Source organism: Triturus cristatus, chromosome 9 (assembly GCF_964204655.1).
Source record: "Triturus cristatus chromosome 9, aTriCri1.1, whole genome shotgun sequence".
Lineage (NCBI taxonomy): Eukaryota > Metazoa > Chordata > Amphibia > Caudata > Salamandridae > Triturus > Triturus cristatus.
This window is the reverse complement of record NC_140592.1, coordinates 2,422,216-2,446,185: the sequence shown is the minus strand read 5'-3', so window position 1 is coordinate 2,446,185 and position 23,970 is coordinate 2,422,216. Positions and strand designations below refer to the sequence as shown.

At 46.1% G+C, this 23,970-nt stretch overlaps 1 protein-coding gene and 2 long non-coding RNA genes across 6 annotated transcripts in view; 2 read left to right on the top strand and 1 right to left on the bottom strand.

Moving 5' to 3' along the window:
* The window catches only part of LOC146797220 (uncharacterized), a 167,487-nt gene extending 153,967 nt beyond the window's left edge, over positions 1-13,520 (bottom strand). For 2 of the 4 annotated variants that reach the window (XR_014968448.1, XR_014968449.1), the window contains exons 1-4: positions 13,364-13,520; positions 13,182-13,282; positions 13,039-13,092; positions 12,904-12,947 (exon numbers count right to left, since the gene is read on the bottom strand). This is a non-coding gene — a long non-coding RNA (uncharacterized LOC146797220). Of the gene's footprint in view, positions 1-9,337; positions 12,811-12,903; positions 12,948-13,038; positions 13,093-13,181; positions 13,283-13,363 lie in introns of those variants that run through there. The other 2 variants (XR_014968447.1, XR_014968446.1) reach the window with 2 other exon arrangements.
* Positions 1-23,970, top strand: part of LOC146797218 (uncharacterized) — a 445,928-nt gene that overhangs the window by 91,577 nt on the left and 330,381 nt on the right. Inside the window, exons 4-5 of the mRNA XM_085624170.1 lie at positions 10,058-10,183; positions 10,478-10,576. Coding sequence (XP_085480296.1) covers positions 10,058-10,183; positions 10,478-10,576 — 225 coding nt within the window. The remainder of the gene's footprint in view (positions 1-10,057; positions 10,184-10,477; positions 10,577-23,970) is intronic.
* LOC146797219 (uncharacterized) lies at positions 14,407-15,453 on the top strand. Its single transcript, XR_014968445.1, has 5 exons — positions 14,407-14,496; positions 14,578-14,678; positions 14,768-14,821; positions 14,913-14,956; positions 15,050-15,453. It is a non-coding gene; the product is annotated as an uncharacterized LOC146797219 (long non-coding RNA).

Sequence of the window (23,970 nt, the reverse complement as noted above, 5' to 3'; positions counted from 1 at the left end):
CTCCGAACATTGATCTCGTCAGCGGTAACATTACTAACTGTGATTAAGTGGGAAGTGACTGTGCGAAGGTTTGGTGGAAACCACAGTCCCCTGAAGTTTGTCAAATGTGTGGGGCGACAGGCGCTCTGCACAGTTGGGGTTGGGGGGGGGGGGGCGGTTTGTCTAAGTCCACCATGCAAGGAGACAGTGAGAAGGGGTTGGTGCTGGGGTTTTAGTTATGATGTTTCTTGCTGTTTTGTTGTTGTTTTTTAACTTTGGTGAGTCCTTTCCTTCATGCAGCAGCGAGCAAGACCAGATGCTTCTTCATTTTCACCATTGTTGTCTCCTATCGCGGCCACTGCCGGATTCACCCCAAATATATGCTCCCCTTTAGGAACTGTGGTAAACTCCCTGCATCTTCTACTCTGCACAGGGTCCATTTGTACAGTGGGTGGGAGGCTGACCTCTTGTGTCGTCAGTGCCTCTGGAGTATTTAAGCTCATGGCCAAGACATTGGTGTCCTCTGCCTTTAAGATCCTTTCCTGAAATATCTGTGGACTGGGGCACAAAATCAAACTGGATATAATTCTGCAGTACCTTAAGAGACACTCATCTGACGTAGTTCTCCTTCAGGGGAAGCACTTACAAGATAATACCTGCTACGTATTAGACAGAGGCGGTTACAAAATGGTCGCCCAGGCAAGATAGACAAAGGAGTGCCTTTTCAGATATTAGTGTGCTTCGGCAGAGGGTGGGTTCCCACTGGGAGGTGACTTTAATGCTGTTCAGGATGAGGAGGTAGACAGCTGGCGCTCTTGCCTGTCAGCATCACAACGTAGGCCTCTTGTGGAATTGATGGGGGTACATGGACTGGTCGACGTTTACCGGACCTTTAATCCCACGGCACTATGATATAGATTCCTCTAGGGGGCCCATGGGAGTCTTTTGCATATTGAATACATACTAACCTCTGCTCGTCAACTCCCCTGTTTTAGAGATTTCTCACGTGGCCAGGGGTATCGCTGATCACTCCCCTGGCTGCTCTTCCTACGGACTGACAGATGGTGGCGGTAGTTGTAGAGTATGCTTAACCCCATGTACCTAGAATCTGGGAGAGTCTTCGCAAGACTATGGAGAATTATTTTAAGGAGAACGAAGGCTCTGTGACTTTGGTCCAAACACTGTGGGAGGCTTTAAAAATGGTTAAAAGTGGTCGCGGTACAGCCTTGATTGCCGGATATAAAAAAGTGAAGAGTGCTAGTCTAGAGCAGATCGAGTGAGAGATCCGTGAGTTAGTCGCAGCTTGTCACAGGCGACTACGGGGACCTAATTTACAACTTGACCGTGAAACAGAGTGTATACAGGGAGGTGATGATGGATGCAGCCAGGACCTTGCTTTCGGGCTACTTAACATCGCCTCTATGAGGGTGATCAGGCTGGGAAGTTGCTAGTTTGGCTGGACAGGAGAGAGTCTAGGCCCAGATGGGTTTTTGAAATCCTTAAATGTAGCCGGAGAACACGTTAGGGACTGACAGTGTGTGGCCCTAATTTTTGTGGACTACTTTACTCGCATCTATACTTTGGCTAACACGCCCAAACTTGAGGAATCGCGGGAGCTTCTAGCTGATATCCAAATTCCTAGTCTAACACAGTCAGACAGGAAATTCATGGGATGCGACCTGACAGAGGAGGAGGTGGCGGAGGCCATCGGCGCTCTAAACTCTGGTGAAGCGGTGAGTCCAAACGGTAACCCATAGAACTGTACAAACTTGCTGCCAAGAACTGGTGCCCCACCTCCTATGCATGTTCTTGGAAAGCCAAGAGGCTGGTGTGCTGTCGAGAGGTCAAAGAGTGGCTACTGTAGTAGTGATCCATAAGGACGGCAAGCTGTCAGGGAAATATGCCTCATACAGGCCCATTTTGTTACTGAACGCGGAGGTTAAAATACTCTCAAAACTCCTGGTCACACGTTTGATTCAGGTGATTCGACCACTGGTTCACCCGGATCAGTCTGGCATTATGCCGGACAGGAGTACGGTGCTTAACCTGTGTCTATTGCATGGGGTCTTGGGCTGCGTGGGCTGGATGTGGGAAGATGCCATCATACTGTCCCTGGATGCGCATATGGCTTTCGACACAGTAGTGGCCCTTTATTTATGCAGTGTTGGAGAGGCTTGGGTTTGGCCCTTGTTTCCTGTCCTGGATTTGGCTCTTATACTTCGATCTGCTCGCTCAGGTGGTGGTATTTGGGGGCACTTCTGCCCTCTGTTCATTGTGACGGGTGTTGGAAATGGCCCTTTTTGCAGGGTTATCCCTAAACTTCTTGCTTTTTCCTCCTATCTTTTCCTGACCTGTGTGTGTTGGTTTTAGGATTCTGGGCACTTTACCACTGCTTATCAGTGCTAAAGTGCATATGCTCTCTGTGTAAACTGTGTTTTGATTGATGTTTCCATGATTGGCCTGTTTGATTTATGTGTCAGTCTCTAGTAAAGTGCACTGCGATTGCCAGGGCATATAAATCAAATACTGTTGGTGGGCTGCAGCACTGCATTGTGCCACCCACGCAAACAGCCCATAAAGTGTAACTCTAGCCGGCCGTTGCAGAGCCTGTGCGCAGCCTGGGGCTGCCATGTCGACTTAGCAAGTGCACACACTTGCCAGTCCCTAAACCTTCCCTTTTCTACATGTTAGTCACCCCTAAGGTAGGCCCAAGGTACCCCTGTGGGCAGGGTGCATTGTATGTGAGAGGTAGGACATGCCCTGGTGTGTGTGGCATGTTCTGATAGTGAATTACAGCCTACTTCGTTTTCACTATTGCAAGGCTACCTGATCTCCATAGGCCACAATGGGCAGTTTGATTATTACATCCTATAATCCTAACTGGCCCAGGGAACATGGTAGAAATTCGAGTTTAGTATGCCTGAACTCAGAATGATAAAATACATCTTTTAGTGAAGTTGGTTGGACATTCTGTGTTTGAAAATACCACTTTTAGAAAGTGGGCATTTTCTGACCTAACCAATTAGCCTGCCTCTGCTAGGTTGTGTATTCCTTGTCTGGAGTGTGAGTGACAGGGGCTGGGGGATTCCAGGAGACAGGGTGGGTCAGCACATGGCTGAATAGCAACATGTACACATAGATGGGTGGGAGCAGTCGCACCTGGGTCTGAATAGGGCTGTGCCTGCCTTCCACAATGCTGGCTCCACCTGCTGTGGTGCGTCTGATGACCCTGGCCCACCCTGACAAAGGAAGAAGGTGCACACTGGCAGAATGAACCCAGAACTGGTTTGAACTAGGAACAGGCCCCTCTGCCTTCAGAGGACAAAGGAATTGCTGGTATAAATATAAGGGCCCAGACCCCAGAGATTTAGATTACTTCTGAACTAAGGAAACCTGCCAGGAAGAAGAACCGGGAAAGCTGGAGGAGGAGTACTGCCCCTATGCTGCGTGTTGAGGGGTTGGCCTGCAGTGGTTGCTTCTGCCTTTGATAAGGAAAGGACTGGACTGTGCTTTCACCATCCTGCTGTTAGAGTTTTCTCCAAGGGCTTGAAGTAGAGCTTGCCTCCTGTTGGAAGTCTCAGCGATAGAAAAGACTTCACAGATCTCGCTGGACTCAAGGAACCTGCCAAGACGAAGAGCTGCCAGGAGGAGTACCGCCCCTTTGCTGTATTGTTGCTTTGTTGGGTTGGCCTGCAGCTGCTGCTTCTGCCTGGGCAGTGAAAGGACCGGACTGAACTTTCTCTACTTGTGCTGAGTATCTCCAAGGGCCTGAACCAAGCTGGCCTCCTGTTGAGAAGTCTCAGGGACTGCAAAGACTTCACCATCCTCTGGGTACCGCTCCTGGAACCGCTGTTTCAGTTGCCACAGAGAAGAGGGAACCGTGACTGACTGTCAACCGACTCCATCGCTGGCCTTGTGTCCTGAAGGCACCGTAAGCCTTGGTCTCACCGACTCCATAACCGAGCCGCTGCCTGAACCGCATCGAGAAACACCGCAACCCGCATCGCCTCGCTTCACTTCGCTGGCCTGGGCTCATCGACACGATCGCTGCTAGCTCGACACCTGTGACCGACTCGTCACGCACAGCTGTCTGGCTCGGCCAGCACCAATTCCCGCCAACCGGTTCTGTCACTCGCATCGCAACTTGCCAGCACCGCATCGAGCACCGACTCACCCTGAACCGTAAGCCTTGGTCTCACCGACGCCATCTGCACGATCGTCACCGAGCCTCTGCTCGCACCGCATCGAGGGACACCGGACCTTGCACCGCTTCCACCGTGACCGCGACAAACGCCACAACCGGCTATGTCACCTGCACCGCAACCTGCCAGCACCGCATCGAGCACTGACTCGTCCTGCACCGCAAGCCTTGGTCTCACCGACGCCGTTTGCACGATGGTCACCGAGCAGCTGCTCGCACCGCATCGAGTGACACCGCACCTTGCACCGCTTCCATTTTTGCATCGCAAACCTCAACGGATGCCAAGACCGACTTGCACACCCGTGTGAGCCGCACTAAGAAAGGTACTGTGAACGAATCTGTCCCGCTGTTGTTGGCCCGTACCGACGCAGTCAGCGGGAACTGCGAGACTCTGTTGTTTTCAGCATCGCAGTAGGCTCGGACCGAGCTACCGACTTGTACGAACTGTGTTTTTCAACGTATTTTGCAACTTAAAGACATTTTGAGAAGTAACTATTTTTGAAGTACTGTATTGTGGATTTTTATCGTATTTGGTCCTGTTCATATAAAAATATTGGATATTCTTCTAAAACTGGTGTGGTGTCCGTTTGTAGTGCTTACCTTGTATTACTGTTGTTTTTGTGCAAATGCTTTACACACTGCCTCTAAGATAAGCCTAACTGCTCATGCCAAGCTACCAAGGGGGTGAGCAGGGGTTATTTTAGGAGTGTAACTCCCTTGTCCTGACTAGAGTGGTGGTTTCTGTCTGGCTTGGGTGCAAACCTTAGTCAACCAGAAATCCCATTTCTAACAACTGGGAACAAGGGAGAGCTATCCTCTTTCCCCCTTAATCTTTGCCCTCGTGTTTTAGAGCCATTGGCGGCCTGGATGAGGACTGACTCAATATCAATCAATCAGTCAATCAATTTATTCGGAGGCAATTAACCATCTATAAAAGCAATATGTAATACAGTACAGATATATAAAATTATGAAAGATACAATTCATAGGACCAACTCAGAATATCTGCCTAAATATTCAATAAAAACGCAGAAATAAGAAAAAGTTTAAGATCAAAATGGAAGTGCCACAGTATATCAATGGTAAAAAGACAGGTGTACAGCAGTTAATTGTTAAAATAAACAATAAAATGCAATCACATCTGGTTAAATTATTTCCCCACATTCGTGCAGAGTTCCTATAACATATTTGGATGAAAGTCAGCAAAATAAGACCGGGGAAGGAGGACAAAAACCTCATGTTGGGTCTGCCAGTCGCTCCCCACCTGCCCTAGTGACCATGCTTAAGTCTTCTCAATTATAGGAACATAGAAGTACACTAAATGGTATGTACTTAAAATGCATATCATTGCCCATCTTGTTACCATAAAAAATAAAAAGTTTGCACACTATATATCATTGCTGCGGGAGAGCTAAAGAAATCTTTCTAGCATAAGACAGCCCACAAGAAAGATGCCATGCTGCAGCAAATATCCAAGGAGGGCAGGAATTGTAGGGATAAGTACGCAGGTCGACATTGCGTGAAGTGTGCCCATCTTATAATCGGTATGATGTAGCGCTTCCTCTGGTGATTGTAAAACTTGCAGAATAATACCACATGCATAGTATTCTGAGCCATCACGTCACTACAGGGGCAATTAGTTAAGTCCTTCATTTTTGGGAAGCTGACCAATCAGTGAAAGGTGCCCAGTTTTAGACAAGTCAAGACAATCCTATGTCTTGCATTTAAAACTGCTTTAAGATAGAGTTGCATATCCAAAGTGGTTAAAACGATTTGATTTCTCAAAACATTAGGTTTAAAAATGTAAATAGGTAAGTCTAAGATTGTCCAGATGTGTGATCACTTTATTTCGGAAGAAATCCCCACTAATAAGATGTAGTGTTTCAGGCTTCTCGAAATACTCAGGGTGGCCCAGATCATTACAGAAGCATTGAATGTAAACAAGCCATGGTATACGCTGGTATAACCTCCGTTTGAGACAATCCCTGATTATAACATGATTTAAGTCTGTATATTCCGAGGTCTATACTTTGTACCAGAGTAAATTAGGCTGTAGCATAATCAGGTCTGTGGTAAATGGAGCTCCAAGTTCGGCATGGCATACATATACTGAAGCGCTTTTGGGAGTGGCAAGAAGGTACCTGAAAAACCCATTTTCAACTAGTTGTATGTCACTGCATTTCTTATGTACCAACACTCCCGCCCCCATAAAGTGCAACACTAAAACATTTAGCTTTATAAATTAACATCATGAACTCTGATGGATTAGAACCCAGTTGTCTGGCGAACCCTGTGAGTGCCATACAGGCTTTACTAAATTGCTCTTTCTATTGGAAAAGGCCTTACTCCATATGCAATCTTCATCAAATAAAATCCCCAAATAGGAAAAAGTATTAGTGAAGCCTATAGTTGCACCATGTATTTTTAGATCTCCGCAGTTAGCAGTGTTCCTCCCACATTTCACAACAGAGGTTTTTGATTGGTTCACTAAAGCCCAAGGAACTGCATATATTCCACAAAGTTTGTAATTGGGGTCTAAAGAGCAAGTGGAGTACGTGCCAAAAGGACATCTTCGTTGGCGTAAGGAAGAGCAGGTATTGGGCGAGCCCCTACTTGTGGAAGATCTTGGGACGATGCAGCAAGAACCGCGCCCACACTGTTTATGTATAGAGACAACAGAAAGGGGGCCAGGACACAGCCCTGTCTCACCCCCTCTCGACCCTAAATGCTTCAGTGCATTCCCCTCTAGTACCATATCTGACCCTGGCTTTGCATCCCGAGTATAAGTCCCTCAGAAAGCTAATAATCGATGCGTCTTCTCCAGCTCTTTCATAATTGACCACATTTTAGCGTGTATAACGCAGTCAAAAGCTGAGAAAAGGCTAAGTACATATTTCCCTCTTTGATTTTAACGTACTTCCCAAGTAGCATGCTTAAATTGAGAATCAGTTCTATTGTTCCCACCCCGGAACGAAATCCATATTGTAGATCTGAAAGGATGTTATGTGTATCTGCCCAATCTTCTAATCTGTTCAAAATGATGCGACCAGGATATCAAGTAGAGAAATCGGCCTATACCATGTTGGGTTCAATCGATCTCCCTTTTTGTAAAAAGGCCTCATAATTGATTCGGCCCATGATGATAAAAACCCAGCTATGCCGCATGCCCTGAGTACTAAAGTCAATAAGGGCCCCCGAGAGCAATATTTGCTTTGTAGAGGTCTACAGGAATTGCGCCTGGGCCTGAGGCTTTACCACCTTTACTAGCCAATATTGCATCATTACCTTCTTCCAAACTAACAGGGACCATGGTGGTAATCTGTGGAGTATCTGCCATTATCATATGACTATGTCCTTGCTCTGGTACAGGCCATTAGGTAGAGAATAAATGCTAGTGAAGTGTTTGATCCAGTCTTCTTCCATTATGGCCATCTCAATCCTGGGAGCCTCGTCTGCTATCAATGGTGCAGAGTTAATTACTCTCCAAAAAGCTCTATTATCCTTACTAGCACACGCTTCTGATGGAGATTATCAAGCTATCTCCCTCAAGTTTTCCGCCTTCTTATAATCTATTCTTCAAGTCTGGACCTCAAAGTCGCATCTGGGGGATTTGTGTATTCCTTTAGCCATTTATAGGCCCTAGTACATGTTGTATTAAACCAACCCTTTTTCTCCTGTCTTGCACTTTTATTTACAACTGAAAGGCTCTCCGTCACCCCCTGTGTATTTGACAAAAAGGCTTTGATGAGGTCACTAGGCGCTATTGAGTCATCTAGGCAGGTCTTAAAAGACTTTCTTTTGCTAGCTATCAGTTGCTTAAGGAATCCCTCCAGAACAATCTGTGTCCATCGTAGGGTATACCCATTAACACTTGTTAGCTCAATTTCCTCTACTTGTGGAATAATACTATTGGGCCACTGCTTAAAAAATAGAGTTGACAATAATTCAGTGCTCAAGGGAAAATGATCACTCAGTGAATTCGAGTGAGTTGGGAAGGCATGCATGAGCAGCTCGTCCATTCGATAATAAAATGCGGTCAATAATGCTATGTGCATTTCTCCCATTAAAAGTACTCTTACCTAGGTCGTAAGGGGAGGAGATCTCATTTGCAAAGGCCAAGTCAAAGTTAAATAATAATTCATTTATCTTATCCCCATGAGCGTTATGATTAAAATGGGTTTAATCAACATCTCCTGCAGCTGTCTTACCACATATGTTTCTGGACACTACATTACACAAACGTAAATTTAAATCTCCTCCCCTTAAAATAATGGTATACTTACTATTATTTGTATAAATATACTCCAAGTCATCGTTCAATTTCTATAGTGTATCTATGATGACTTGCGTGGGGGCATTACTATAAAAAATAATTATGGCTAACCTGGCAGAACCCGACGAATTGCATGATATTAATTGATAATAAGGATTCTGTGTTGCCAAAGAGATGTAAGTCAATTGTAGGCTAGTGGATGCATATGTGCACAGTCCAGCCTTGGATCTACCGTGTACAGATGGAATGACAGGCATATAGGATGAACCAGGACAGTATGAGACCTGGTGGTCATCTTAGAAGCATCTATGGAGGTTCATAGCCCTACCGCGTCTACACCAGTTCTCTGGCACACCGCACTTCACGGTATAGGGTAGAGGGACAAAATCACGCAGGTCACCCCCTTGTGGTTTATGGCAAAGTTAGGCAACCCAAAGAGGGTTCAACAAATGGGACTTTATTGGTCTGTCAAAAGTGAGTGATCTTTGTAGGCAGGGGGGTGTGCTTCCTTTCTCAAAGTTACAAAGGGAGTTCAGTTCGGCTCCCATGAGACCTTCCACTATTTACAGATCAGACTCACCCTTCAGAAGGCAATTCCTAGGGGTACAGACATCCTTGAGTCCTCTCCACTTAAGTATCTGTTGTTAGATGAGTACATACTGAGACAGTCGATTTCGCTCACCTATCGTAAATTAATTAATAACTCCCCTGATCCTCTGGCCAATCTGCTGAATACAGCATTAGCCACTGACCACTGCCATTTTGGTTATTGTGACTTGGGTTGGCAGGGAGTGTCATTTTCAAGCCTGGGGATTCTGAATCTCCTATATAGTCCATCCTGGCTGGTGGCTTGGAACGGCGCGGGGCTGCTGTCACTGCACTGCCATCTTGGACAGAAGAGACTTAAGCATTTTTAATTCGAAGTCTATACAGTTTAAGCACTCGTCACTTAAATATTATGTTTTTATTACATAATGTTTTTTTGTGTCTTTTTAATCTTGTTTATATTTAAATACCGTATTTAGTTCTTCATATGTGTATCCCTGGGGACGATGACAACTGTAAGTGCTGCCCACACAATATGTTACCACTGGATATTGGTTCTACTCTTTTTATAGAGTGTTCTCTGAAGCATTGCAGTTCAAGAGTAAAACCAGCGCTCTCCTATTTACTGTTAACTATTAACCCTTTGGTCTTTAAATGTATTGACTTCTTCCATTTGATAATTTACACTGAATACAGCTGCTGTTTTTTAGATGAGGTACAAAATTTGCTCTACATACAAATCAATCATATATATATGCCTTCGCAATTCCTTAATTTATGTAAACACATACAAATATTTTTCAATTTTAAAAAAACAGTCTGAGAACAGAGGTCCTCCAGAGCGGAAACCCGCATCAATCTCTGTGACTTTGTGTCTGTCACTGAGATGAAAACATTGTAATGCCAGAATGAGAAGGGTTGAAGATCTTCGCCTGGCATTGCAACAAGCATCTCTTGTAAAAAAACTACTTTTGTTCCAAAAGGGAATGTATTTATGTGTTGAATAAACATTAGAATAATTATCTGTATAAAAACATGACATTGGACTTCCTCCACAGATTTGCCACTCTTCGAAGCTGATCAATGTTCATGGAAAGGAGACCCGCAGAAAGAAGAGCCCGTCTCCATTTCAATTGATTATCTTGGTGCAGAATTGAGGGATGGCGACGCTGAGCCAGACCACGGTAACATGCCTATATTTCTGACTCATAATCATTACTAGAGTGTCCTAGAGCTGTGAGGTGTAAATAGTCTCTTTATTCATCACTCATCCCCAAGACAACCCTCTGTTTGTCATGTAGAGGGCAAAATATCTTCCCTGTGTCATGGTCAGCACATTAAAATTACACGAAAAACCCTTATTCTCAAGCAAAACCCTGATTTCCAAAACAGGATGCTCTCTGTTCATGAATGTGCATTCCAGCAATACATTTTAAGTCTGTTGCTGTCTTATGCTTATCTGCTTTTTTAAATCTCAGGATATGAATTTGTATCATTCTGCGTAAAAGAAGAGGAGGAGGCCTTAGGCGGGAAGAATCTGGGCAGTCGCAGAATAAAACGCACCAGGAGTCCTATGAGTGAGTAGACAAAACTTCACCTTAAAGCAAGAGTGTGTGTTGTTACAAGACCCCACTGCACACACCAGCATTGCAATTGTAACTTTATTGCACTGGTGAGTAATTCCACTTTAAATGAAATTCCATTACAGACCTTTCATAAAGAAACTAACAACACTTGGGTACTTCATCCACCCAGGTCACAAACAGCAAATACCACTTCCCTGTGTGCAGTATTTTCTGGCTGCACTGTTACCACACCGTTCTGAGTTCCACACTGCAGAATAAGAGAGAAGCTGTCACACTGCATGCCTTCCCCTGTTCTTTGCCTCAAAAAGCAGAATGTGCAATGTGTGTGGGAAACTCCATCACAAAATGGTGCCCCGAGTCAGACATAAAGTCCTGTTTGTGTCAGAGGGCCAGATGTACGACAATTGCATTTTGCGAGTCGCAAAATGCAGTGTACAACAGTGTCTCAGACACTGTTTGTGATTCCCAATGGGGTCGCAAATTGCATGCCTCATTAATATTAATGAGGCTGTCGCAATTTGCGTCCCCATTGGGAATGGCTAGCATTCCCAGGGATGGTGGCCTGCTGGGGTCAACAGACCATCATGTCTGTGACTGCTTTTTTAATAAAGCAGTTTTTTAAAAAAGGAGAACAGGATGCATTTAAAAAAGAAAAATGAAACTTTTCACTTTCATTTTTTAAGGGCAGACAGCAGTACCTGGGACCACTGCCTGCTCTTAAAAAATATTTGCAAACACATTCACTAAGGGGAAAGGGTCCCCTAGGGACCCCTTCCCATTTGCTAGTTGTTTACCACCTACTTGAAGTAGGTGGTAAACTGTGAGTGTTTTGTGACCGCAAATGCTGTTGAAAAATAACAGTACATGGCTTAGTGACTCGTTATAAGGAAGGGATGCCCCTTCCTAATAGCGAGAGTCGCAAATGCTATTTTGTACATGCCTGGAACCGTTTTTTGTGGTCGCAAACGGGCCGATATCCCATGTGCGGCGCAAAAAAGGGTTGCACATCTGGCCCCAAATCAAAATGTGTGTAGGGAGCAGAAGAAAGCCCTTAGTAATAACATAATATTGCTATATACCACAATGTTGGTAAAATACACAGTTGCTTCTTAACACCTAACAAGAAAAATGTATTAAAAAGGTATTAAAGTGAACACAGGACCTCACCTATAGGAACTCTTAAGTTGGTTGGTCACAGTGAAGAGAAGGTTTTAGTACAAGACGCCACGGTACACACCTAATTGGTAGTTTAATTTCTGTAGCATCTAGGCCTGCTGCTCCTGCTATCTGCAGTCTCCTATTCTCTGGCAATCCTGAAGTATTTCTAGTTATTTATCTATATTTGATTCAATTCGATTTGTAAAGAGCTTGGCTACCCAATGGGCCTCCCAGCGCTAAATGACCAACCGGCACTAATCCATCACTGAATCTGAGTACTTAAATCCCATTGGGTAAGCCTCGTGTGACCAACAACCAACCCTTTAATATCTTCCTGAAAGTTGGTTAATTATCAATTGTGCGCAACTTAATCGATAGAGAATTCTATAGCTTCGGAACCAGATAAGAAGAGAAGTGCCCTCCACACCGCACCCTACAGATTTTTGGAATAATCATTAGTCGGGAGCTTTCAGACCTCAAGGCCCTCCCAGCAGTGTAAGGCTGCAATAGTGATTGTCGTGTCCAATACTGGAGGTAGGCTGGAGGCAGTAAAGCTGAGCCTCTATTAAATTAAACAATTGAACTGCTAGTACTGCGCTAAGTATTCACGCTCCCTATTATTTAGGAGGACACATTTTGAGGATAAAACAAAAAGTGTCAAAGACTTATTTTTTGCTTGAATTAATCCGTTTTTTAATAATGTATCTTTAGAATTTTTTTGGACCTTCCTATTGCCAAAGAAATTTTGTTTGAAAAAAAGAATCACACTACACAAAAAAGTTTACAATATTTACACCACACCAACTATTCGCTCGCTACTGACATACTGTTCTCGCATACCAAACATTCTTATTCACTCATACATTCACGCAGGCTTGTTGAACCGAAAGTCAATACAAAAGAAAAACGTATTTTACAGTTCTTTCTATTTGGACCACAGAAATAAACTATTCAGAAAAACAGGCATATCTATAAATACTATTTATAAATTTCTCTACTTCTTGTGGTCTTAAATACAAGGTCTACGCGTTTCGAGACCCTTGATTCGCTGGGCCTCTCATCAGGACCTGTAAGGTAAGGAAGAAGGAGCCTGTATAAGTCACTGTAGAGCCCCTATACCTCTTTGCAAGATTTATTAGTTACTGGGAGAATAAAGTTACCTTGTTTTGAATGGAGACAAGCGTTTTTGGAAAAGGAGAGAAACCTGGGTGAAAAGGAATTGAGAAAACGAAGTGTAATAGCATCCATTGCATTGTGACATGATCAATGAAACCTTAATTTGGGAAAAAGCTTACTTTTCTGTGTAGAAAGCGGAAGGGAAACGGGTTGGGGTGATCCTCTCTCGGATTCTGAGGGTGGAATATGATAATGTTTTCAGTATATTGGGAGGCACATTGTCGAAGAAAGCCACATAATTTAAAGGAATTATATTAATTACCTTGAAATGCAGTCGGATTAGGGGCGCGTCTCTTCTGTGCGTTTACATTCTAAATGTTCGTGTTGACACCGAGTTGACACCGAGTTGAGCTGTCCTCGGAGCTATGGGAGATTAGAACTGAAGTTAATTCAAGCAGTTCTGGCCTCGACCTCAATGTAACGAAGATATGGCAGGGGGCATACCTGCGTTTGTCAATCAGTTTACTCCGTGTTTGTCCGTTGGTTACATCCGCGTTATTTAGTTGCTTTCATCTTCACTTCCAGTCTTGCTACGGCTGACGTATTTGTGCGTCAGCGTGTTTAGGTGTTATTTGATTGGTTCTCATTATCGGCATAGAAAGGGGACTTCGTTGTAATCTTGAATACGTGGATGTTCCGATAATAGGGGAAAGCTTATCAGCAAATAGCGGACGACTAATGATGTACCATATATTGGAAAAAGACCCATGTAATATTTGTGAAAGAAATGTAATTAATATGGCTCAGATGAAGGCCAAATTAAGCGATGATGAATGTATTGAGGTGTTCCAGTATATTTCATAATGAGAGGGTGCTCGTTTCCAAAAGGTTACCATGGAGTTTTTTAATTCAAATTATAGAGTTCAGAGAGTTCGTTAAGGCCGTTAGTGGCAGTATTGAATTTAAGTATTAGCATGGCTTCTGTCCTTGAAAGTTTCTGTTCCAAATCGCCACCTCTCGTGTCTCGTACTACTTTGGCAATGACTGTCCATTTAAGATCTTCAATTAAATGGTTTTTGAAGATCTTAAATGGACAGTCATTGCCAAAGTAGTACGAGACACAAGAGGTGGCGATTTGGAACAGAAACTTTCAAGGACAGAAGCCATGCTAATACTTAAATTCAATACTGCCACTAACGGCCTTAACGAACTCTCTGAACTCTATAATTTGAATTAAAAAACTCCATGGTAACCTTTTGGAAACGAGCACCCTCTCATTATGAAATATACTGGAACACCTCAATACATTCATCATCGCTTAATTTGGCCTTCATCTGAGCCATATTAATTAAATTTCTTTCACAAATATTACATGGGTCTTTTTCCAATATACGGTATATCATTAGTCGTCCGCTATTTGCTGATAAGCTTTCCCTTATTATCGGAACATCCACGTATTCAAGATTACAACGAAGTCCCCTTTCTATGCCGATAATGAGAACCAATCAAATAACACCTAAACACGCTGACGCACCAATACGTCAGCCGTAGCAAGACTGGAAGTGAAGACGAAAGCAACTGAATAACGCGGATGTAACCAACGGACAAACACGGAGGAAACTGATTGACAAACGCAGGTATGCCCCCTGCCATATCTTCGTTACATTGAGGTCGAGGCCAGAACTGCTTGAATTAACTTCAGTTCTAATCTCCCATAGCTCCGAGGACAGCTCAACTCGGTGTCAACACGGTGTCAACACGAACATTTAGAATGTAAACTCACAGAAGAGACACGCCCCTAATCCGACTGCATTTCAAGGTAATTAATATAATTCCTTTAAATTATGTGGCTTTCTTCGACAATGTGCCTCCCAATATACTGAAAACATTATCATATTCCACCCTCAGAATCCGAGTGAGGATCACCCCAACCCGTTTCCCTTCCGCTTTCTACACAGAAAAGTAAGCTTTTTCCCAAATTAAGGTTTCATTTATCATGTCACAATGCAATGGATGCTATTACACTTCGTTTTCTCAATTCCTTTTCACCCAGGTTTCTCTCCTTTTCCAAAAACGCTCGTCTCCATTCAAAACAAGGTAACTTTATTCTCCCAGTAAATAATAAATCTTGCAAAGAGGTATAGGGGCTCTACAGTGACTTATACAGGCTCCTTCTTCCTTACCTTACAGGTCCTGATGAGAGGCCCAGCGAATCAAGGGTCTCGAAACGCGTAGACCTTGTATTAAGACCACAAGAAGTAGAGAAATTTATAAATAGTATTTATAGATATGCCTGTTTTTCTGAATAGTTTATTTCTGTGGTCCAAATAGAAAGAACTGTAAAATATGTTTTTCTTTTGTATTGACTTTCGGATCAACAAGCCTGCGTGAATGTATGAGTGAATAAGAATGTTTGGTATGCGAGAACAGTATGTCAGTAGCGAGCGAATAGTTGGTGTGGTGTAAATATTGTAAACTTTTTTGTGTGGTGTGATTCTTTTTTTCAAACAAAATTGCTTTGGCAATAGGAAGGTCCAAAAAAATTCTAAAGATACATTATTAAAAAACTGATTAATTCAAGCAAAAAATAAGTCTTTGACACTTTTTGTTTTATCCTCAAAATGTGTTCTCCTAAATAATAGGGAGCATGAATACTTAGCGCAGTACTAGCAGTTCAATTGTTTAATGCAATAGTGATTGTAGCAGCTGAGAGCCTCTTTTGTCAAATGTCCTCTGAAAGATGCAAAGGGGCTTAACTTGTACCCTTTGTTCTATCAGAAGTGAGTGTAGCACTGCAGCGAGCTCTGTACTGGCTGATGTCTAAGAATATTCAGTAGAAGGCGAGCCGCTGCATTTTGTACTACCTGTAGCCTCTGGACTACATAGCAAGGGAAACCTAGGTAGAGATAGTTACCGTAGTCAAGGCGTGACCTCAACAGCGCCTGTACGGAAAGCCTGTAGATGCGAGAGGAAGAAGATCTAGAACTTTCCTAAGCATACGGCGTAATCCGTAGCAGCTTGCTGCAAGTGTCCTAGCTTGAGTTTCTATGGTGAGTGTGTTGTCTAGCCAGACACCTAAGTATTTTGTAGGTATTTTGGGGCTAAGAGAATTTCGAAAGGAATCAAGCCAGCCAAACAAAGGCTGGTTGATGAAGTTATCACCCACATAATGATTTCAGTTTTGTCACCATCAAGTTTAAGACAGTACTTATCCATCTATTCTGCCACTTCCTTCAGGCAGGGTGCTAGTTATTATACGTTTGAGCAGTTATCTGGAAAGATGTAGAAAACTATTTCAGTATCATCTGCATATGTGACTATTGAAAGAGCAAATGCTTGTACAATCTTCACCAGGGTGTGTATATGAAGGTTGAAAAGATTTGCGCTCAGTGACGAGCCCTGAGGCACTCCACATTTCAAGGGACATGTATTCGAGTAGCATGTTTTGTTTAGTACTTGAAAACTTCTATCCTCAAGAAATGATGTAAACCAGTTCAACACACTGTCACTTACACCCACGTTTGCATCGAATGCAGCCCTTAGGTCTAAAAGTATAACTGCTGCAGAACCCCTTGGTCTATAAGCATTTTAGTAGTGGCGTTTCGGTGCTATATTGTAGTCTAAAACCAGTTTTTGTGGGGTGGAGGATTTCATTGGGTTCTACATATAGCAAAAGATGTTGGTTCCTATGCTTCTCTAGCAACTTCCCAACTTCTGATAGTAGGGAAATAGGTTAATAGTTTTCAGAAAGTAGAGGATCCAAGGTAGATTTTTAAGCACAGGTTTCACCATTGCATGTTTCCAAGGGGAGGGGACTAACCCGTTCTTTAAAAGAAATTGAGCAGTTCCTGCAAAACTGGCGAAATACGCTCTGCCCCCTGTTCCATAATGTAAGGCGGAGCGGGATCCAGTGGAGAGCCAGATTTGAGAGCTAGATTTGACCGAACTAAAAAGTGCGGCTAGATCTTCTGTACTGAGAGGGGGAAGGCCAAAATATGCGCCCCAGGACTCCCAGGTTGCCAAGGGGAAGAAGTATAATCTGGAGTCTCGGTCTAAAACGAAAATGATAAGTAAATGTCAGTGACCTTCTTTTAAAAAGAGTTTGGCTAGATCATTGCAACGTTTCACTACAGGTTCAGGTAGCATGCTGGCAGGTCTTTGCTGGGTGAATTAACTATTTGAAAGATTTCTCCTTCTCTGTCTTAGACACATAATAGAAGGCTTGGGCCTTTCTATTCTCAGAATGGTAGTTTTTGTATCGCATTTTTATACTCCTGCTTACTCATGGTGTCGTAAGACTTTCTCCATTTCCTCTCTAATCTTTTACATTTTTTTTTTGTTGGCAGGTGGGAATTAAACCACGGAGACTGTCTGTCCTGTCATGCACTTTTGTATATTTCAAATTGAATAGTGTGGTCCAGTCAGTAACTTTTTAAGTTGCAGAGGACGATGCAGGGTTTGAAAAATCCACTCACCCATTTGCAATAGCAAGCCAGATCTAATCAGGAAGAGCTATTTTTCAAGGCCTACTTGTTCTGGCGAGTTGACAACAGGCGTTCTGTTTGCTCACAAAGTGATGAGCAATAAAGATGCCATTTAATCTTGTTATCTTGTGGCATTTCTCCGCTTTCAGAAACAGAGGTCAAAAGTCAGTTTGTGTTTCTACATTTACTTTTCTTTCTGTGACTAAAGTTTGCAGGTTTTGTAAAGTGAACTGTGTGACAATCAGGATGAGGCCAGTTCACGGGTCAAGTACTTTACAGTTAGGTCAAGTAGTGTTTTCAAGTTACTAGATCTGCAGGTCTAGTAACATTTTTATGAATTTTCGAGCCCTGCGATGCTATCACCTAGTTCAGGTCTGGAGTTACTGAGGATAATTTTCCATGCCTCAAGATTATATTTATTCCAACTGTGATCTGTCCCCTTAGTCTGTATTGGCCAGTTATCAATGTGTGACCTAGTATAGGGATTGGTATCAGATTATGATCTGACCATTTAATTGGCAGGGGTTTTAGCATCTGCGAATTCGGGGAATGAGTAAAGACCAGGTCAATAAGTTGTCCTTTCTCATGGTTGTGTGAGGTGAGTACTGCTAGGAGCAAAAGACCACGGCTCACACTGAAATCAATTGAATGTAAACACAGATCGTTTAAACTTAATTGCAGTGTTCGCAATTGTTCGGGTGAGTAGGACATCCTGGTTTGGTGAAAACTGCCAGGGTCCCTGGCCCCTGGTCCTGGCCGGGAGCAGACAGGCTTGCTTTTGGTGCACTAGTGTCTGTGGTCTTCGGTTATGAAGGGCCAGGAAAACAACTAGAGTGTCTACCAAAATGGCATTTCTACTTGTTTCAAGGGAATAAATAAGGTGCAGAGTGCAAATCCAAATTGAAAGAGCCCCCTCATTTTCACTGTGTAGCTTCCCCCTTCTGAAATTCACAACAGTAAAATGCACCGGTAAAAACACTGAATTCAGCTGCCACAACACAGATCAATAAAAGGGTATGTGTTAGTTAGACGGCGCTTTTATATCACTACATGTTATTTTAAACTGTTCCTAAATGCTACTGAAAATACAAAAGGGCTGTAGAACTATCAGATAGATAGTGGCATGGAAGGAAGACAGCAAGGGACAACAGGAGAAGGAAAGGGCATCACTAGATCTGTAGGAGCTCCCAGATATATGCCTGTATAGGAAAAAGTTGTGTCGAAATCTTCCTGCAGAGTTGGATATTAGAGGCTTCCTGAGATGTTTGAAGTCTCAGATGGTGCAGCTGTACAGCTGAATCAGCATCCCCAGCTCCAACCTTACCCCTTCCACAGCATCTTGAGGAGCATGCGGGTCACTTCTCTAGCATATACTGTGCTTTGCCAGCACAAGATGTCCGGCTAAACCCTCGGTTCAAGAGCGGAGCAAGTCAGGCTTTCGACAGGGCAATTCTTTTTTTTTTTTTTTTTTTTTTAAAACCTTTATTTCAAAATTCAGGACACAGCTATTCAGCCGACAGCCCGAAGGTTCGGCAGCATTGAGAGTTAGATACAGTGATGTGTCCCCAATACAGTTCAAAGAGTAATGCAAAGGTCCAATTTTAAATAAACACAGAAAAAACTCACAACAAACCCCAGCAAGGCAGAACATTGAAAGCCCATGGCGAAAGCCCCCAGGGGAGGCCGGACCCCACTCATCTACTAGTTACAAGACTGTGTACGGAGGAAGAAGGGGGACAGCAGAGGCCCAAAACGGTTCCTAAAACCAAACTGTGCTGGAAAGTAGGTCGGGGGAAAGCTGTTCCTCGGGAGGTTCCAGATCCGGGGCAAGACATATTCCCCCCCTGTATTGGTTCCACCGCCCCCAGATGGCGTGCCACTTCCGGGGGCGACCTCTAGAGCAGTAGACCGTCTTCTCCCTAAACATGCTCCAGTCCATGTTCTCCTTCCACGCGGTCAGTGTAGGGGGTCCCGAGGAGCCCCACAATCGCGCGATATCCCTTTTAGCTACCATGTTACCCAGAGTCACCCATTGGGTCTGCGCCTCATCGAGGTCAGTGGGCCCCCAGACGTTCAGGAGGCAACACCGCGCCTCCGGCAGTACCGCAGTGCCCGTCACCTCCCCCATAACTGCATGGACTCTCCTCCAGAACTCCACAATGACACCACATTCCCAAATGATGTGCAGGAAAGTACCCACCATACCACATCCCCTTCTGCACAGGCCGTCCTCCGAGAATCCCATGTGGACCAGCCTTGGCCCCGTCACATACACCCGGTGCAGTATTTTAAGCTGCACCAGCCTCAGACGCGACGGGATCGCAACCTCCTTAGGAGAAGAAACCGCTGACTGCCAGTCCTCATTATCCAACTCAAGGCCATCCCTAGTCCACTGTTCTCTCAGCCCCAAAAGCATATCTGCCCGGACGTTAATCAACTTCTTATATATGAGCGAGATCGTGCTCTCGGGCATATGACCATCAAGGACTCGGTCCTCAAGGGGAGAGGACTCCGGCACCTTCTCACCCTCCACGAGGACTGATCGGAGGGCGTGACGCAGCTGGATATACCTGAAGTACTCTGAGGGCCCTAGCTCATACTCAGTCTGCAACTCCTCGAAGGACCTCACCCTCCCCTTATGCAGCACATCTCCCACCTTGGATATACCTATCAGGTCCCACTTATCAAAGCCCTTCGTATGCCAGAGTCTTCCCAATCTCTCCGATTCAAACAATGGGGTAGCGAGGGTGAGCCTATCCTTCCAGCCCAACGAATCAGTCGCCATCTTCCATACACGCACCTCCACACCTGTGGGCCCCGTAAGGGACGAGTCTAAGGACCGCGAATACAACGCCCTGTAGTAGTTGCCGCCACGAAGCAGCCACCTATCCAGGGCATACCCAGGGCTGAGGGCAGGGCCATAAAACCCATGGTTGATCGCGCTCAGCTGCGTGGCCCAATAGTACCGTCGGATGTCTGGGAGCGCAATGCCCCCATCGTACCATGGGAGCGTCAACTTTGAAATAGCTATTCGCGGCCGCCCATCCCACAGCAACGTCCGTTGGAGGCCTTCGACCTCCCGAAAGTATTTGGCCGGTACCCAGTCCAAGGTGTTCTGGAGGGCATAGAGGAAGCGGGGAAGAGACATCATTTTGAACAGGGCCGCACGCCCAACAAGGGAGAGCGGCAGCCTCCGCCAACCTTCAACATCTCGCCTCAAGCGCGCCAAGGGGGGGAGCAGATTCCTCTCATAGCGCACAGCAGGATCCATGGATATAAAAATCCCCAAATACACGAAACCCTGCTGGGCAACCTGTATCGAACATGTTCTAGGGATCGGTGGGACCTCGCCACTAAGAACGTACAAGTACGATTTGCCCCAATTAATCACAAGCCCCGAGTTCCTACCGAACGATGCGAGTACGTCACAGACCACTATAAGTGACTTCTTAGGTGAGGCAAGATACAGTAGGATATCATCGGCATAAAGCGAAATACGGTCCTCGTGATCAGGCGACCACCGAAGGCCCCATATATCCGGGTGCCAACGTATCCACGCAGCCAACGGTTCAAGGGCGAGGGCGAACAACAGAGGCGACAGGGGGCAACCCTGCCGAGTACCCCTACCAAGCTGAAACGGAGTAGATGCCCGACCATTCACCACAACATTCGCTAGTGGCCCCTCGTACAGCAACCGAACCCAACTCACAAAACCGCGACCGAAACCAAACTTGGCCAGCACGGCCCATAAGTATGCCCACTCCACCGTGTCAAAGGCCATCGTGGCATCAAGAGATGCCACAATAGCCGGTTCACGCAGCGTGCCCGCCCTGGCGATGACGCCATGAAGACGCCTAAGGTTTAATGCTGTGTTTCGGTGCGGGATGAAGCCAGATTGATCCGGGTGGACCAAATCGCCAAGCACCCTACTCAAACGGGTAGCCAGGAGTTTGGCCAGAATTTTCGGCTCAGCGTTGAGGAGTGAAATGGGCCGATAGGAGGCGCACCTATCTCGGGGTTTACCCTCTTTATGTATTACCACGATCGACGCCAGCCGCTGATCCAACGGAAGGATCCCATCCCCCCGCGCCTCCAAAAACATGGCGCGCAGGTGAGGGGCGACCCTATCCGGGAACAGTTTATACAGGTCGATCGGCAGTCCATTCGGTCCAGAGGCCTTACCCGAGTTTAACGCGCGAATCGCCCCCGCCACCTCGTCAACCGTTATGTCACCATCCAAATCATCCCTATCTATGTCAGAGAGGCAGGGCAACTCGATATCACGGAGGAGCTCAGACGAGTCCTCGGGCGGCCTGTCCGACACAGAGGAATAAACCCTACGAAAATACTCCGCAAAACACTTCACAATCCCCTCAGGTTCCACAATCGCCTCTCCCCACTCTCCCGTCAACTCTGGCACCACTCTATTGACCCGTTCTTTCCTGTCCAACCACGCCAGGAGTTTCCCTGCTTTATCACCAACGTCATACAGGCGGCCCTGTTGTTCCCTACTGAGGGTCTTAGCGGCGTTCGTAACCAGGTCCCTATACTCCGCCTGCTTCAAGCAAAGCTCATGCAGTGAGGACTCTGTAACCTCCTCCTCCATAGCCCCCTCAAGGGCCGCGATCTCCTCCTCCACTTGCCGCACCTCGCCATCCCTCCGATTCTTGGCAGCCACCACCAGGGAGAGGGCTTCCCCCCGAAGCACGGTCTTAAAGGCTTCCCACAGCGACACCGCCGAGTCCACGGTTCCCAGATTGTCCTTAAAGTAATTATCCACCTTCTTTACCAGGGCGCTGCGCATCTTGGGGTCTCGGAAATACCATGGGTTGATGGGGGCCACCCTCCCTCCTCCCTCCCGACCTAGATCCAGCCGGATCCACACTGGCGAGTGGTCAGAGATACCGCGTGCCATGTGCCTCGCCTCGGATATCAACGAGGCATGTGCGGCCAGAGTGAGCAGGTAATCCATCCTGGAGAGGCTACCATGCGCCCCGGAGTGAAACGTGTATTGACTCTGTGTGGGGTGCCGGAGCCTCCAGCAGTCTATCAGACCAAACGTATCCAGGAAGTCTGGAAGCCATTTCTGAGCCCCCCCTGTGTCCCTGGGCGGGTATCTATCCAACAGTCCGGAGCCCACAGCGTTGAAATCCCCTCCCACTACCAGCATTCCCCCCGGGAGAGTCAGCAAAGCCCTGCCCAGTTCAGCAAGTGTGGAGGCCTGCAGGGCCGGCGGGACATAAACCGAAACCAAAACCAAAGTCCTTCCTTCCCACCACCCCGCCACAAACCTCCCCCTATCGTCAACAATGGTGGAGTCCACCTCAAAAGGCAACGATGCTCTAACAAGGATGCCCGCACCCCTGGACCCAGAAGAGAATCCCGAGTGTGCAATGAATTTATACCCCTTCCTATTCAAGGCATAGCACATATTACCTTTGAGATGCGTCTCCTGCAGCAGGACAACATCTGGCATTGAGCGTTTCAAAAATTGCAAAACAATCCCCCTCTTGATGCGATCCCCCAAACCATTAACATTCCAGCTTATAACACTTAAGCCCCTACCCCCCATCCTCAAACGGAAAGAGGCCCACCCCACACCCGAGGAGCCACCATGGAACAGCCCTGAGGATAATCATCATGCCTTGCAGAAATAAACCCCCCAACAACAAACTCAAAATCCCCAAAACTCCCCCCACCCTGCACCCCTGCTGCAGCTTACAAAGCCCCCCCAACTTGCAGTGTGCCTGTCGCCCTACAAAAACAAAAAATCTGCAAAAAGTACCCTAAGGGAGGAAAAGAGCACCCCTCGTCCTCCCGCAACCCTCCACAGTTACTGCACTCTGTTCGAATCTTCAAGTATGGTCAAATCAAGTCAGGTCGGCTCTGAGATCTCAGCCCTGTCCATCCCGGCCACTGTCTCCATGCTCGGCTGTGTCATCCCCCGTCCGTCGCCGGGGCAAAGCGTCCAGCCATTCGTCGGCCATAACAGGAGAGTCAAAAAAGAATGTCCGATCTTCATACACCACCCGTAGTCTGGCAGGGAAAAGCATGGCATACTTCAGATCCAGTTCCCGAAGTCTCCGCTTCACCCCCAGGAAGCTCTGTCTCTGTCTCTGCACCTGCTGGGTGAAGTCCGGATAAAAATTCACCGACGCATTCTGGAAGGGGACTGGGCCCGTCACCCTCGAAGCTTGCAGGATAGCGTCCCGATCTCGAAACTGAAAGAGCCGGGCGACAATCGGCCGCGGCGGGGCACCCGCCTTAGGCCGCCCGCCCGGCACCCTATGGGCCCTTTCCACCGCAAAAAACTTTCCAAGGCCCTTAGGCTTCAGATGATTGAGGACCAAATCCTCCACAAGCAGGTCCGCCGAAGCCTCATCCGAGGACTCCGGGACCCCGATGACGCGCACATTGTTGCGCCTGGCCCGGCTCTCGAAGTCCTCCAGCCGGCGGGCGGCGAGGTCACTCTCGGCCCTCAGCTTCCGAACCTCGGTCTGCAGATCCGCAACATCATCAGTGAGGCCCGTGGTCTTGTGGTCCAGGTTCTTAACGCGCTCGTTCGTCTTGCCCAGGTCCGAGCGGATCAGATTGACATCTACCAGGATGGCATCCACCTTATGCGCC